Below are 16,023 nucleotides of genomic sequence, written 5' to 3'. Positions count from 1 at the left end.
TTGGGGCGGGGACTTTGGGGAAGGGGTTGGAATGCGGGCGGGGAAGGGGTGGAGTTGGGGTGGGGCCGGGGGCTTGTGGAGTGTCCTCTTTTATCAATGTTCAAATATGGTAACCCTAAACCTAGGGAATATAAGAAATTTAATGAAAACCCTTTTTGTATCCAGAATCATTTCTGTCACCAAATGTTGGGAGAATGCTGATTACTTCTTTCAAAGTTTGTTTTGAATTTTCTAAAAACTGTTTCACATAAATGATTGTAATACATTACAATAAAGAGTAAGTTTCTGTTAGGTATCAACCATATAAGAACTTCTGATAGAAAGGAAAAGAAGGGAAATCGCAAGAAGAAAGGCACATGGTCAGTAGAGCCCTGCACAGATACAAAATTTGTATCTGCATCCAATCGGCGATCTGCTAACATGATATAAAGCGGATATCCACAGATTTGCAGGGCTCTAATGGTCAGCCTTGAGGGAATATGTTTGTGTGTTGGGGGAGGGGAGGTGGGGAATTGCCTGAATACCAGCTCATAGTATAAACATGTCTTAAGGGGATACAGTGGGATCTAAAATAGCCTATTTACAGTTTGAGAAGGCAGAGGATCAGCAGAATGCCCTGTGCATTACTTAAAACTTTAGGCCCTCGTCTTTGCACCCTGGAGTGAATTTCACCTTAAAGTTATAACCTGGGATTTAATTAGTAATTAAGAAAATAGAGTAATAGGTTAGTTCTTTCTGGTGTCTTTTTCACCCAGAGGTTTATTAATATGTAGTATGGGGATCCAGTGATCTTGTGGGAGCTGATAATGTAAGGGAGTTAAAGCTCAATAAGATGTGTATTTAAGGAATAATTTCATGTGAGAATACATGCAGAAAAGAAGAGGTTCCTGCTGCATTAGCATTTCATGGATCAGGTGACCCATTGTCCTTCCCATTTGAAGACGTGTATATTTTAATTCTAATTCTGAATCTTACTGTTTTCAAAATGTTTTGCTGGAAAATTAGTAGCTGGCTATATAGAAGAGAAATAGCCTTTTAAGGTTAAACCCTTCTGACAGGCATAACTTATCATTGTCTTTCAAAGTATTAGACAAAGAAAGAGGTTAACATCCTTGTGTTTTGTATTTTACTCTTTCTGTAACATGTACATACATTCTTTTTGGACCATAGAGATCCCAAGTTCCACAAGTTTCTGAGGCCCACAGGAATTCTCATAAAAAGGAAACAAAATTACCAAGTTTCCATCTGGGTTCCTGCAAAACAGAATGTTACCAGTGTTGGCAAACCCTAGGTAGCAAGATAGATAATACTTATTATCAGATTGGAATAGTAGAAGGCTCCCCTTGAATTCAGCCAGTTCTGGTCTGTGAGGTCTTCACTCATAAAACCCTAGCAGTTTTTGGAGACCCTGTACTAAGACTTTTCTAAAACTTCCTCACCGCCCCTAAAAACAAGTTGAAAAATTATTTCTTCTACTTCCTGCTGCTAACTTGTTTCTATCTAATCTATTTAGGTACTCTGATGGCCTCCATCACAGTTGTATCTGGAACTTGCTAGTACTACATGTTCTAAAGACTGTATTTAAAATTGCCAACTGGGGTGTTCTCCTGGACAAAAGAAATCCTAGAGAGACAAGGTGGGTGAGGTAATATCTTTTTTATTGGACCAACTGAAGAATAGCTCTGTGTAAGCTTGAAAGCTTTTTGTGCTCACCAACAGAAGTTGGTCCAATAAAAGATATTACCTCACCCACCTTGTCTCTCTAATATCCTGGGACCAACACAGTTACAACAACACAGCATAAAAGAAATCCTTTCAGATGGAAAAGCTTTGTAGATGACTCAATATCCACTGCAGTACCCACTGTTTAGCAGTGCTTTGCAGACAACTTCTCAATCAAATGCTGTTTACTGCTTCAGAAGAAAACAGCTATGGAAATGATGTAGTTTCATACCAATATTAATACTGTTAACCAAATAAAGTGAAAGTTAATATAGATGAATTAAGACTCAGTACAATTTAGTTTGGTTTAAAAGTTGGCTGTAAATTTTATTAATCAGATTAAATAACTCAGGAAAATCTTTCCCTGGTTACTTGGCAATAAATCCTGTCCATCATGTTCACCTTTCAACCTATATTAATGATTATGTTCACGTAGTGAATGTATTAGTTTGTGGGAACAACGAGAGGGGGAGGTAAGCGATGGAAGGCTAATGGGGAGGAGTGGGTCTTGAGGGCGTGTCTCATTAACAACCACAAGGCTGAAGGAAGTGAGACAAAGAGACCAAAAGGAGTGACAAGATGTACTGTATAGAGATTAAAAATTGTAGAGTGCAGGTATGGAAGTAGGGGACAGAAGATGTAGGCATGGGCACGTCTGTGCAGGGCCCAAATGGAATGCGAAATCCACATCTACAAGTCAAGTTAGTTTTAATTCTGTCATGTACCTCTCTAATGGGTCTCACTCACCACTGGGAGGTCACCTCGTGGCTGAGATTGGGGATCAGCACTCACCTGGTCTGGTGCCCCCTCCTTCAATTGCTTGCCCCATGGTATCTCTCTCTCTGGATTTAGGATGCTTCCTTTTCGTGACTCAGCCCTATGGCCAGGTCACTCTAGTACACCCCTTCCAGGGAATCAAAGTCCGATTGGACATACTGTCTACCTGCAGTCTCAGACAGTCTTCCAAGTCTGTGCCACTTTCCCTGTGGCCGATAGGGGAACGTGGGCCCGTCTACTACTCCAGGTTCCAGTCTAGGGACTCTGTGCTCAGTCGGTTCAAATTCTGACCTTGTTGCTGTTTCCTTGTGCTCTTTCCTGTCTCTCTTCTCTGTCTTCTGGCTTACCTCTTGGTTTCCACTGGAGCATCCTCCACTCCCCATGGCTTTCACCCCTCTCGGCTTCTTGCCATAGTCTGTTGTCCAACTTCGGATCCCAGGACTTACTTCCCCCCCTATAACGCCTCCTTGTACCTAGTCAAATCACCTCCACTCTAGGGGGAACTTCAGAGCTCCTCCGTGCAGCCTTTCTCTTACCACCAACTACCTCTCTATAATCCCAGATCCTCCCCTGGCTGGGCTTCATTAGCCATTAGGCCGTATCAGTCCCTGGCTCTCCCTCAGATGCAGCCTGTAAGGTTAATTGGCCTATTTTACCTCATCAGGCTATGGGGAGCGGGAGTAGACACCCCATAACAGCCTCGTGTTTCAAACCTGGTTTGTTTTCTTGCCTTGTGTAACCTTTGAGGTTTTCCTTATTCATAGAATGTTGGTACAGTATAAAGGCCAACCCAAACTCATGTATATTCATGCCTTGATTGTACAAAACTGCTTGGTACTTAGTTTGTATAGAGTTAGTAACAACAGAAATTGTCATAGACTAGTCAGGTTTGTTGCTTTGTGAAATTGTCCTAGTGATCAAAGGCTTGTATTTTTCAGTTGCCAGTAACACTTCTTTCTTTGTGTGCTTCTAGCCTGCAAACATCCTGTTGGATGAGCACGGACACGTAAGGATATCAGACCTTGGTCTTGCTTGTGATTTTTCCAAAAAGAAACCACATGCTAGTGTGTAAGTATTGCATGAACGCTGATATATTTAGTTATACGAACTACAAATCCTTTGCCCTGTTTTAAGTTTGATTTCACGTTGCTAAACCTCTATTCTTAATCTTATATATTTTTGTCTTTTAAACTGCTCATTTTCTCTCCCAGAGAACTTTGCTATTGAAAGGAAATCACAAGAGTGCTTAGGAACACTGATTTCTGCTAGCGTGCAGGTCACCATCTTGAAATAGACCATGTACTTGAGTGTGCCTTTTTAAAGCAGCTATGTACATGCCCATGTATCCTTATTGATTTCAATGGGTAACCTTTTAAACTTATTTTTCATATTAATTTTGTATTTAGTGCCATGGGTGTGATGGCACTTCATGCATCTATAAGAAAACACTCTGAGGGTTATAGTAATTATAATATAAAGGTATTTCTTTGGTCAGAATTTGGACAGATGAGAATGACAGATTATCAAAATTAAGGTATTTCATGTATTGACATTTGGGCTCTGGAACAGTTATTAAGTATACAGGAGTTTGAGCAGTGGAACACACATTTTGAATCTTTGATTTATCTTGGACTATCAGAGGACAGTTGCTTTTCTGCTCTGTTACTTGATGTATCTGTGTATGAAGCCAAAAACTGCATTTGTGTTCTTTGAAGGTATTGCAAGAGAAGGTTCATATAGAATGCTAGAGAGAGATTGACAAAATGGATGGAATTCAGAGACAAGCAACAGACTTGATCTGAGGCAGGAGAGACTGATTTAGGTAGAAAGATTAAAAGAGCTAAATTTGTACAGCTTGGCAAAGTGGTAGAAAAGAGGAACATAATAGTTTTACAAATAACACAATAAATGAGGGTTTCATAGCCTACATCTATTTTGAAAGGCTTAAGAAAGAAGGCTGGAAAAGAATTATTTGGGTGGTACAAACTACGCATAATGGGTTAAAACGAGGAAAAAATATGGCTGAATATAGAGATCAACTTTCTCATAATAAGCTCTATTAGACTGAACAGTAGTCTTCCCGGGGAAGGGGTGGAAGCCCTGTTGCTTTGGACACTGAAAGCTCTAGAAAATGTTCTGTAGGGAGCAATCCTGCTTTGGCTGGGAGAGAGACTAGATGACTTATTAATTCTCTTCCATCTCTAATTTCTAACATCCTGTGCAGTTGTAACAGCTGATGTGTAGGCATAGACTGGAAGATGACCCATGATTTCGTGATGATTCAGTGTTCAGAGTAAATAAGAACTCTGCTTGATTTGAAGCACCAGATTGTTTTAATTATCCGAAGTGGTGGCCTTTTGGAAATTAACTAAAATTCAGGGTTTATTGTGCTCTTATATATGTGTATCCATATTTTTGCTAGTGTTGTTTGGGCCAAATTGTGATCCCATTTGCACCCACTGGCTTCAGTGGAATTACAGAGGTGTAATTGAACTCTGATTTTTGTGTGTGTGTGGGCAGTTATCATATTTTTGGTGGCACTCTGTACTCTTAAGGCCAGATTCATCCCTGGTATGACTACAGTGGATTTGCACAAAGGATGAATTTGGTCCCTCATGTTTAAAATGATTGGCCATTCACTAAAGTCCAGGAAAAAGTTACAGATTGGAATCATGTATAGGACATAGGCAGCACACTGGGGCCAAATTCTGGCTGTGAGTGACAAGGAGGGAATTCCCCTGAAGTAGGTGAATTTTCTGCTGGTCTAAAGCTGGTGGGTAGAGCTTCCGTGCCAGCTGCCCTCATCCGTTATCCTGGTATCGGGGAGGTATGTGAGAGAACCAGAGTGTGGAGGGGGTATGGTGGAGCAGAGCTCAGTCTCACCAATCCTATACCTGCATCATGAGTTACAGCAGCCTCCAGCTGTCCTAACTCTCATCCAGGCCAGAGCTTGGGCCTCCCTGGCTTAACAGAACATGGAAATCCAAATGGGCGTAAGTGTGGCCAAAGTGACTTCAATTTAAAATGACTGTGAGAAGTCACCCTGTTCTAGGTAGACTTTCTTGTTGGGATAGTGCAGGATTTCATAAGAGGTTAATTTTGTTTTGTAATCAAGATTCTGTTGACCTCCCTCCCCATCTCTCCCTCCTCCCCCGTTTCCACCAGTGGTACCCACGGATACATGGCTCCTGAGGTGCTCCAGAAAGGAACAGCATACGATAGCAGCGCAGACTGGTTCTCTTTAGGCTGTATGCTTTTCAAACTTCTGAGAGGGTGAGTGAAATCTCTTGCCTTTTTAATATGGGTGCGTTTATGTTCTGTCTATAAGCTACGGTAGTAATATGCATTCTGTTAGTTATTTCATACTGTGTATCCTGCAGTCCCCCCTACTCACCCCAGCTCTGCACAAAGAAAAAACATTAGGCTTCTGGCATTTCCAGGTTCCTTCTGCCTCACAGTATTTCTGCTTTTCGTAGTGGCTACAGATATTGCACTGTGGGAGAACAGGTCAGGTTCTTATTGGCTCCTCAGACATAATCACTTCAAAAGACTGACTTTTACCGCTAGACCTACAGGCACTAGCTTCCCTCAGTAAAAGATCTTCTCCATCATTTTTTTAAGGGGGAGACTGAAATTAAAACATATAATAAGCTTTACAATTTAGAATGTTTTAACTCCTCCTTTTGGGTGTCTGGAGCATCTTGTCTTATGTGTGTCTACTTATTTGTTGAAGAAGTGGGTCTTCAGGAGGGACTGTAGTGCAGTTTGCCCCCCACTGCACTAAAGGGTATTACTGGCATAAAAGTCCCATGTAGTGGAAGAGAATAGGTATCTCTAAGCCATATTCAGTGCTTGATCTATATGTGAAACTCTCATTGACATCAGTGAGACTTCGACATGTGGAACAAAGCTGGAGTTATCTACCTGACCTCTCGCTAGTCATGGCTCCTTGAAGGCATTTGAAGCTTATGCATTTGCTTGAAAATACCTAGTCGCAGCTGGGTCTAAAATTGCAGATTAACAACAACAACAAAAATGCTTGATGCTGAAAAGCTGAAAGCTACAGTAAACCAAAACAAAAAAAAGGTAGAGAGACAAATGCTAGAATCATACGTCGTGGTAGGCCTAAAATTCTAATAATATAATACAATCGTCCACATAGCATGAGCACATTTGTGCCTGGGTATAAATATAAACAATCTCAAAACTATTCTTTGCACATATTATGTTATATTGGTGTGTTTCTCTTCAGTGCTGTTTCACTGGATGAAAAACAATCTAAATTTATGATGTGAAATTATGTCTCTTCTTTTAAACAAGTGATGGATTTTTTTACAGGTAGCGCGTCTTGATCACTGTTGGTATGTTTTCTAAAATGTTTTTATCAGAGTAATTTCTGCTGTTCTTTTATATATTATATTTTCACTAGCATCTCTACAGCTCTTGTTAGTTATTTGAGATTTAATGTAATAATTTGTATAAGTGAAATTATACCATGTTTTTATATTAGTCTTAAATGCCAGATGGAAATGATCTAATAAACAAAAGGGTTATAATATAAAAGTAAGTTTATTAGGAAAAGAAGTAAATTGATTTGGTACAGCGTTGAAAAAGCATGGGTCCGTCAGCACATCAAAAATAGAGAAAGAAAAAGAACTGGGGTGATGTAGAACAAATTATAGGTCAGTACTTAACTTTAAAGTAGCCGAAGTAATAAGTATCGTTAGCTATTGAGAGCTGATTGTGTGCTCTCCCTTGTAAGTAGTTACAGATTTTTAGTAATGGTGGGGTGATGATTTGGTCAGTAGCGAAGGGTCAAAATGTTTAGGAAAGATTGGCTGTTTCTGAACAGCTTGCTGCTCATCCATTTCTGGCTAGAAATGGATATTTTACTACCTGTGCACCACTTTACTGGCAATTGTTGCGTATTTTAAATGACATAAGGTTGCTGTACTTTAGAAAGACTACTAAGGCATTAGTGGACTTCAGGTAATGCTTTAGACTTTTACTTGTGGATGAGAGTACCTCGCCATGCTTTTTTCTGTAGCATCACATTAACTTTTCACATCTGTAGATTTTAGATAAATGTATCCTTTGCTTGGGTACATTTGAAGGCAGAATTTGTCCTTGAATCATATCTGAGTGCAAAAACATCTTCCTCTCTCCTTTGTGAAATGTTCCTTTATCAATAAACATCTGTGTCTACTTAGGTTTTATAAACACATCAGTGTTCATCTCAGACGTTAATAAACTGCAATTAGATGAAATAATCCATTTTTGAGGCTGTCAGGGTCCACTGGTATTTGTTCAAGAATATTTATCATATGTTAGATTTTCCATTGGCCTTGTCAAATTGGTTGATTATGCTAGCAGTAATAATTAGTAATGAGCTCTTACATAGCACTTTTGCCCATGGAGCACAGAGCACTTTACAAGCAAGGTAAGTGCATAGCTCTGAATATCAGACATAAGGCCCACATTAGTAGTTCATTGCTGACCCAATTTATGTAGGTAAATAGACAGAATTAAAAAGTTGTATAGATATAACCATATAGGAGACCTTCTATAGCCAACCACATTCATTTATTGGCAAAGCCTTCTTGTTGCTTCATCTAAGGCCACATTTAATCCTTCAAACTCCAGTCATCATCCCTGACACAGCAGAGCATCATGGAAGCATAATGCAGTCTTCCCTCCATCAAATCCATGCTGAAGAAATCTCTTCAGGATAACGGGAGAAACAAACACCTAAACAAGCCAATAGGGGCTATGTAACAGTGTGATGGACTCCTAGTGGTAGCACTAAACACAAAGGACATTACCATTTTTAATCATAGAACCATAGAACTGGAAGGGACCTCGAGAGGTCATCTAGTCCAGTCCCCTGCACTCAAGACAGGACTAATTATCTAGACCGTCCCTGACAGGTGTTTGTCTAACCTGCTCTTAAAAATTCCCAATGATGGAGATTCCGCAACCTCCCTAGGCAATTTATTCCAGTGCTTAACCACTCTGACAGTTAGGAAGTTTTTCCTAATGTCCAACCTAAACTGCCCTTGCTGCAATTTTTCTCCCTCCTCCTCCTTGTAACAGCCTTTTATGTACTTGAAAACTGGTAATGAATAGGTTAATATGAAAACAGGTATTTTGTTCTTGAAAAATAACTTTCTCTCTGGATTTGGAGACAGGAGACAGTGAATAAATGTCAACCATAGTAACTAACCTGCCCCGCTCCCCTTGATTAAATACCTCTTCAGGTTGCTACTGAAAATGTGTAATATACCAAGTACTGCTACAGAATATCAAATACTTTGAAAGTTCATACAACATCTAAAATATATTAGTATAAAACAGTGCGTTGGATATTCAGACAAACCAGCTTTGTTCCCAAGCAGCCTCATTTACTAGAAATATTCTTATACCAACCCCAAATCATGCATTTCCTGTAGCGGCTCCACAGACTCTCAAACTGCCAGTCAGCCACTGTAGACTGTCACAGACTGTCCTTCATTTCAACCATAACCTCTTGCTACATAGTTTCCATATATAATGGAGTCAACAGCTCTGTAGAATATGTTAGGTTTCCATTTGTAGATAGTTATTTTACAAATGTCAAAGTTTTGGTAGCTTCTGAGAATTTCCCCGTTAGATGAGGTCATTTATTTCATTGGAGATTTACTCAGTGAGGACTTCAGTACTTGATCCATAAGTGCTGGAATGATTGATTACTCAAACTACATTCATTTATAAACTAGCCCACTGCATATATACTTACGAAATAACAGCTTTCCTAAATGTAGTAACCTAGGTGACATTAGTGTGGAGTCAGTGAAAGAGTTAAAAGATCTGTTTTCTCTAAAGTTGATTGTAAAGACTATTATAGAAGTTCAAGTAATACCAAAGTGACAGGAAGTATTTACTTTTGCAAAGTACTGCAGGTTTTTACAGAAAATGTAATGTCATAAAAACAAACTCATACATTCCCAGGGGATTCCCACCTGTAGTATTGAATTCTATGTCAGTATTTGACCAGTCTAGTTTTCACTGGAAATGCTAAAAGTTTCACTGCTTGTTTTATTGTTCTGTAGGATAGGCTTGATGAGTTTGAAGAATGTGACTAACAGGATGCTACACTCTTTTCTGGGGTTGCCACAGCTGAAATAAGCAGATATGTTATGGCTTTACATTTATTAGTGCATTTTCTTATTTCTACAGTCACAGTCCTTTCAGACAGCACAAAACCAAAGATAAGCATGAGATCGACCGGATGACGCTCACCGTGGTAAGGATTCTAATGATCTTTTGATTTAAGCTTTTCATGCTTAGCTAATTACATGTCCTTTAAGAAGTTCTGTACATCACTTCTTTCTGAGAAACAACTTTATTCTGAATGTGTCCGTGCAGGAACTGTGCTGCTAAACTCTTCCAAGGATAAGTTACCTTTCAAATGTGGTGGTGTCTCAGATTGAACTAGTTCCAAGAATTCATGTCATAATTCTTTTTTTATTCCTCAGAATGTGGAGTTACCAGATTCATTTTCCCCTGAACTAAAGTCCCTTTTGGAAGGGCTTCTGCAACGTGATGTTAGCAAGAGGCTTGGCTGTCAGGGTAGCAGGTAGGATTTAGCTTCTCCATTAAGCAAAGCCTGCATATATCTCCTTTCCTTTAAATGAGGGATCTATTTTATTTTAGGTCAGAATCTGCTTCCTATCGCTGTAACATGTTAATGTTGGAAAGAAAACATTAAAGTTCAATGCAGTGTCTGTTCAATTTGCTTTTGATTATTGGTAGGTTGAGAAATCTCTCTTTTATGAGGGACACTTAGCCAGGAATTATTTCGAAGTTTGTTCTAAGCATTTTTAGGTTTTGTTGTTGGCATTTTAACTATTTTATTTTATTATCTATGTTACATATTTTTGGTTGCTCTGTAGTTTTCCTGCTCTGTGCTTTTTGATACAGACGTTTTGAGTACCATGATTATAGTGCATATTTTCAATTGTGTGGTGGTGTTGTTGTTATTAAAAAGTCAGCAGTTGCGACTGTTCCCATATGGTGGCATTTGAGATTTTCACAGCTTTCCAATCTTCTGAAAATAGGACATTTGATAACTGTTGACAAATACTGATTTATTTTAAATTACTTTTACCTTATTCCAAGCAGTCCTGTAGCCCCTGATTTTAAATGAGTTAATTGTAGGTACAGTCATATCACTTAGATGTCCAGCTGCCTGATTTGCAGGTATTACAGAGTTACAAACACCTCGGGAATGGAGGCTGTTTGTAACTCTGGAATGTTCATAACTCTGAACAAAACATTATGATTGTTCTTTCAAAAGTTTACAACTGAACATTGACTTAATACAGCTTTGAAACTTTACTATGCAGAAGAAAAATGCTGCTTTTTAACAAGTACAGAAACAGTTTCCTTACTTTGTCAAATCTTTTTTTAAACTTCCCTTTATTTTTTAGTATTTTACGCTTAACACAGTACTCTACTGTATTTGCTTTTTTTTCTTTTTGTCTCTGCTGCTGCCTGATTGCGTACTTCATAACTCTGGTGTTTGTAGCTCTGAGGTTCTACTGTACCATGAAAGTTGACATCAAAGGGCTCTGAACAGCATTCACAAAATTAGAGTTTCATGCTCTCAATATGTTGGTGATTGTTGTCTTAAAGTAGAAACAACATACATTGAGTAGTGTAGGATATAGTATTTGGGGATCATTTTACAGGTACTGTTAGCAGAATGGCATTGTGTGCTATTTAAGATAGTAATATGCAGTAGAAAGTGAGTGTGGGTGCTTGTCTGAAAGTATTGGTTTACGTAGAAGAATTTTTCCACTGTGGGGTTCTTAAACATAACTTGAAAAGCTTCTACATTTTGTTGTTATGTTAAATTTTTTTTTGCAGCGCGCAAGAAATAAAAGAGCATCATTTTTTCAAAGGGATTGACTGGCAACAAGTCTACTTACAAAAGGTATACATAAAAATGTAACCTTACCTCTTGCTATAAAGCAGTAAAACTTAAGCAGGGTGGGGTAACAGCAAATTTAGGTCCTTATTCTCCCTTCCTTGCCAAGTATATATGCGCATAGTTAGCACAAAGTAGATGTAAAATGCTATCACCAATGTGAGTGAGTGAAGAATTCTCATCTGTAGCATTGTACAGATGTGTAGGTTCAAATGATTGCACAACGTGCCAGGCAGGGGAGAATCTAGGTCTTCAATCTTTTATATGGCTCTTCTGTATGACTGTATATAAATAACAAAAATAAAGCGCTTTCAAGTGCCTTGGGAAGACCTTTCAGTAAAGGAATGCATACTTAAGCCTAGTTTCATTGCAGTACATTGTTTACTCTGTAGGAATACCTTGCATTTTGTTTGGCAACAAGATAAAGGGCATGTATAAATGCAGAATGGATTGAAATAATTACACTAATTGTTTGACTATGTAACTAGACTGCCCTGCCTTTGATTTCCAGTATCCTCCTCCACTAATTCCTCCCCGGGGAGAAGTAAATGCAGCAGATGCTTTTGATATTGGCTCCTTTGATGAAGAGGACACTAAAGGCATTAAGGTACATGTGCAATATTTTTCCTTCAGCCGTTGTTCCCTTTACACTTTTAGATGAAAGATTATGAATGACACTTTCAGGTCCCAGTCATGTGCACGCTTAACTTTAAGTGTGCAGATAGTGTCATTTACTTCAGATGGATTATTCACTGCTTAAATTTATGCACGTGTGGAGGTGTTTGCAGGTTTGGGATCATAACAAGTAGAACAAGGTATAGCAAATGTCAAGTGTTTATATCTTGTGTATGTTTAAAATGATAGTTTGACTGAAATTTGGCATACATACTGTCACAGAGCCCCAGGATCTAGGCTATACCCCAGCTTTTAAACTACTCCTTGGAGGTATCCCTTAGCATGCCAGACCCCAAGGGGGGCCCACTCTTCCTTAAGGATAGGCCATTTGCTTCAATACCTTTGAGCCTGAGCCTGTGGGCTCCAGCACTCCTGTTTCATACCGTGAGCTCTGCCCAGCAAATCCAACTGAGGCTAAGTCTACAGGTCAAAATTAAGTCAACCTAAGTTACATTGCCGTACAGCCACTGCAGTAATAAAATTGCTTTTGCATGTCCCTACTACACTCCTTGTGTCGGCCTTGCATATCCTCACCAGGAGCAAAAGCTATTTAATTACTGCAGTGGCTGTACGTCAGCGTAACTTAGGTCAACTTAATTTTGTAGTGTAGACTTGCCCATCGTCTGTACTGGCCAACTTCAGGGCTCCACCCAGCCAAGCTGCTGTGGAAATCCATCTTGGCTCTCTGTCCTTTTATCTGTCAGTACCAGAGGCCAGCTCTTGACACAGCTATTTGAACCTTCCCCCTTTGTTCTCCAGCTCAGGGCCTTCTTGCAGAGAAGTGGGGGAAATCTCCTTTCTCTTAGCTGTTGGTTGCTAGTTGTGAATGTTCTGGCTGTTGGGGTTGCCATTATCTTTCGGGATCCTCCATTGGTATGGGTTGGTTTCAGCCAGTAACAACCATTCATCCCACCCAGACAGTTACATGACACACACAGCTCAGGTCTCCTGCTGTGCCCAAGGAGCATTTTAACCCGTCTGCACCTACTGGGTAGCAGTCCATAGTCAAGTAAGTTACTTCCGTTTATACCATTCCTAAAAATATTACAGAAAAATCCTACTTTCGTCACAGATATTATCAGGTGTAGGCAGTTTATTTTTACAAAGCAAGTGTTTGAGGTGGTTAGATTACTTTTGATTTAGAAATCATTCAGAGAAAACCCTCCGTTTTGCCATGATATTTTAGTCGTGCTACTGCCAAAACAACTTAAGTGAAAAGAAGTTTGCACACACTCAGTCGTCAGGGTGGATAAAACCAACATTTTGCAATGGGTAAAATATTTGTTTGACTTGTAGTGACTGAGTATGTACACGACTTTCTAATAAATATTGCCACCTGTTATATACGTAGGATGAAATTCTTCTCTCTGATAATCACTGTGGCAGTTCTTCAGTGGGTTATTCACATATAGATCTACCAGCAATATCAGTGTGAAATCAGTGCATCAAATGGGGGTAGACTATACAATAGAGGCCCCACAGGACAGATTAGAGGGAAAAGTTCTTTTTGTAAGTACTACTACTGAGCATTTATATTACACATTACAACTTCACAGCATGTTGTGAACATTAATTAATCCTTTTGACACTCCTGTGAGGTAAGTAATTGTCATCCTTTTTTCTGCATGGGAAAATAAGGTAGATAGGATGTGTGACTTGTCCAGGAACTAAGGGTATGTCTACACTGGCAAGTTTCTGCGCAGCAAGTTATACCACTTCTATTAAAGCGCTGGAATTAAGCCCCTGTTGCGTGTCCACACTGTGTTCCTTGTGACAGTGGAGCGCAGCCACATTAGCAGCTCTTGCAATGGCAACGAGAGCAGTGCATTGTGGTCGCTATCCCACTGTGCAACTGGCCACAGGGTGCTTTGCGAAGGGTTTGCAATGCCTCATGGGGCAGGCACAGTGTCACATGATGCAGGTTTCCCAAACTCATTGCTCCATGGGCATCCTACTACATTGCCAGCTGCTTTTCAACTGAAGTGTGGGGGGGTGCAGAGTGTGTGACAGGGAGTGTGTGTGTGTGTATGGGGGGCGGAGGAGAAACAGTGTGTTTGGGGGGACAAAGAGTGTGTCAGCATGCTGTCTTGTAAGTTCAGACAGCAGCAGGAAGCAACCAGTCCTGAGGCAGGGGGAAGGGGAAACCCCGACATCAGCCCCCGTCTCCCTCCCCAGCTCTCTGCACAGCAGTCTGTCTCTCGCACACACACCCCCCACACACACACACCTGCCTCTGTGTTCAGCAGCACAAGCATTCACATTAATGGTTTGCTTTGTCCCCTGGAGCAGATCAGCACAGCACACAACAGCTGTCAGAAGCGGAGCTTTGGAAGGGGAGGGGCGCATGTCTCCAGGGCAGCCGAGTTCAAAACAATGAGCAGGGCGGCCACTTAAGGGATTATTGGACACTTCTGGAGGCCAGTTGATTGCTTTCTGTGCTGTATTGTGTTTACACTGTCAATACAGCTGGTTTTTTGCAAGGCTGCAACTGAGGAGTTTCTGCGCATTAAGTGGCTTGGCCGTGTGTACACCTTGGGAGTTACACCACAGCAAGCTGCTTTACTGCGCAGTAACTTGCCTTAGAAGAATTTATTTTCAGAGCAGGGCTTTGAACACAGGAGTTTCTGGATCTGAATGTTAAGACTTCTAGTCCATTCTCACTCTATAAATAACAAATCTATGAATAAATTTCTCACTACCTATAGATTTATAATGAAAGTTTGTGCATTAACATCTATGATAGCATAAATATATGGGAAATATTCCATGGACAGAGACCTCATATGTAAGAATAAAATAATGATTAGTGAGAGTTCGGATAAGGTAACCTTGTTTCAACAATAGTGTCTTATGTTCAAACTACTCCTGTACCCACTTGAACACTGATAGCAGGGTCATACCATATGTGAAGGGTTCGGTTCCATTGGATTGGATCTAAAGCAGCCACAAAACTGAAGTCTATTAATTTTCATGTTAACATTATTATTACACAAAACTATTGAAAAACAACATTAAAGGAAAGAAATCTAGAGCAATAGTTGCTACTCCATCCTTATCTTAGTTTCTTGTGCCCAGCTAACGTGGTATATAATATGCTATTTCATCCTCTGTTCTGAAACCTGCTTAATACCTAGACAAAATGATTAACTTAAATTCTAAGGTATATCCCCATTATTATTTCAACATACTTTCTTTTATAGGTGAAACTTTATTTTTGTTATTATTGCAGGTATAACCAAGATATAATTACAGGTAGTGAGTCAGGAGAGAAAGAAATTACTCCAACCTCCCTAAACAGAAATATATTAACTACCCACAGTGACTAAAAAGGGGAACTTATCCGTCAGTGTCACCCACTGCAGTTACTAGCAGCTGGCATAAGACAGTTTTTAAATGTTGAGAAAGAAATACAAAGCACAGAAAATGTTCTTTTCACTAGTAAACACCACAGTGCCAGCTAACAGTAGGGTAATAAGTGTCTGATTTCTTGAAGCACAGGAATGCCTGACTGATAATCGCAAGCACCATTTTCTGAGGAGAAACTAGATTAAATTGTCTTCTTTAGCTATATTATGGAACTTAAATTCTCAGCAAGGTGTATACTTGTAATGCATGTTGTTGACTCATGACTTATTCTTTGTACAGGTTGCCCTTAAGGTACATTGATTTCCTCACTCATGAGTCTATGAGAGTTGCAGTGCACTGTGCAGTTTATGCTCAGGCTAAGATTTTATAATCCCTTTTGAGAGGATTGACTAATCCCCTACATCTGAGTCAAATACAGAGGAAATGAGGGTTTTCATAAAACAGCACCAGCTTTCTCAGTTTGCTGGCAAGGAGGTGACAGTTTTGGAGACTGAACTGCTCTGCTTTCTTCTCCA

At 39.8% G+C, this 16,023-nt stretch overlaps 1 protein-coding gene across 1 annotated transcript in view; it reads left to right on the top strand.

Moving 5' to 3' along the window:
• Positions 1-16,023, top strand: part of GRK3 (G protein-coupled receptor kinase 3) — a 46,806-nt gene that overhangs the window by 20,035 nt on the left and 10,748 nt on the right. The window contains exons 9-14 of the mRNA XM_026656968.1: positions 3,473-3,567; positions 5,665-5,772; positions 9,715-9,781; positions 10,014-10,114; positions 11,407-11,473; positions 11,979-12,074. Coding sequence (XP_026512753.1) covers positions 3,473-3,567; positions 5,665-5,772; positions 9,715-9,781; positions 10,014-10,114; positions 11,407-11,473; positions 11,979-12,074 — 534 coding nt within the window. The remainder of the gene's footprint in view (positions 1-3,472; positions 3,568-5,664; positions 5,773-9,714; positions 9,782-10,013; positions 10,115-11,406; positions 11,474-11,978; positions 12,075-16,023) is intronic.

The sequence above is a fragment of the Terrapene carolina genome, unplaced genomic scaffold (genome assembly GCF_002925995.2).
Source record: "Terrapene carolina triunguis isolate 2854851 unplaced genomic scaffold, T_m_triunguis-2.0 Scaffold234, whole genome shotgun sequence".
NCBI classification, from domain to species: domain Eukaryota; kingdom Metazoa; phylum Chordata; order Testudines; family Emydidae; genus Terrapene; species Terrapene triunguis.
Note: the sequence above shows the minus strand (reverse complement) of the source record. Positions and strands in the feature narration are given on the sequence as shown.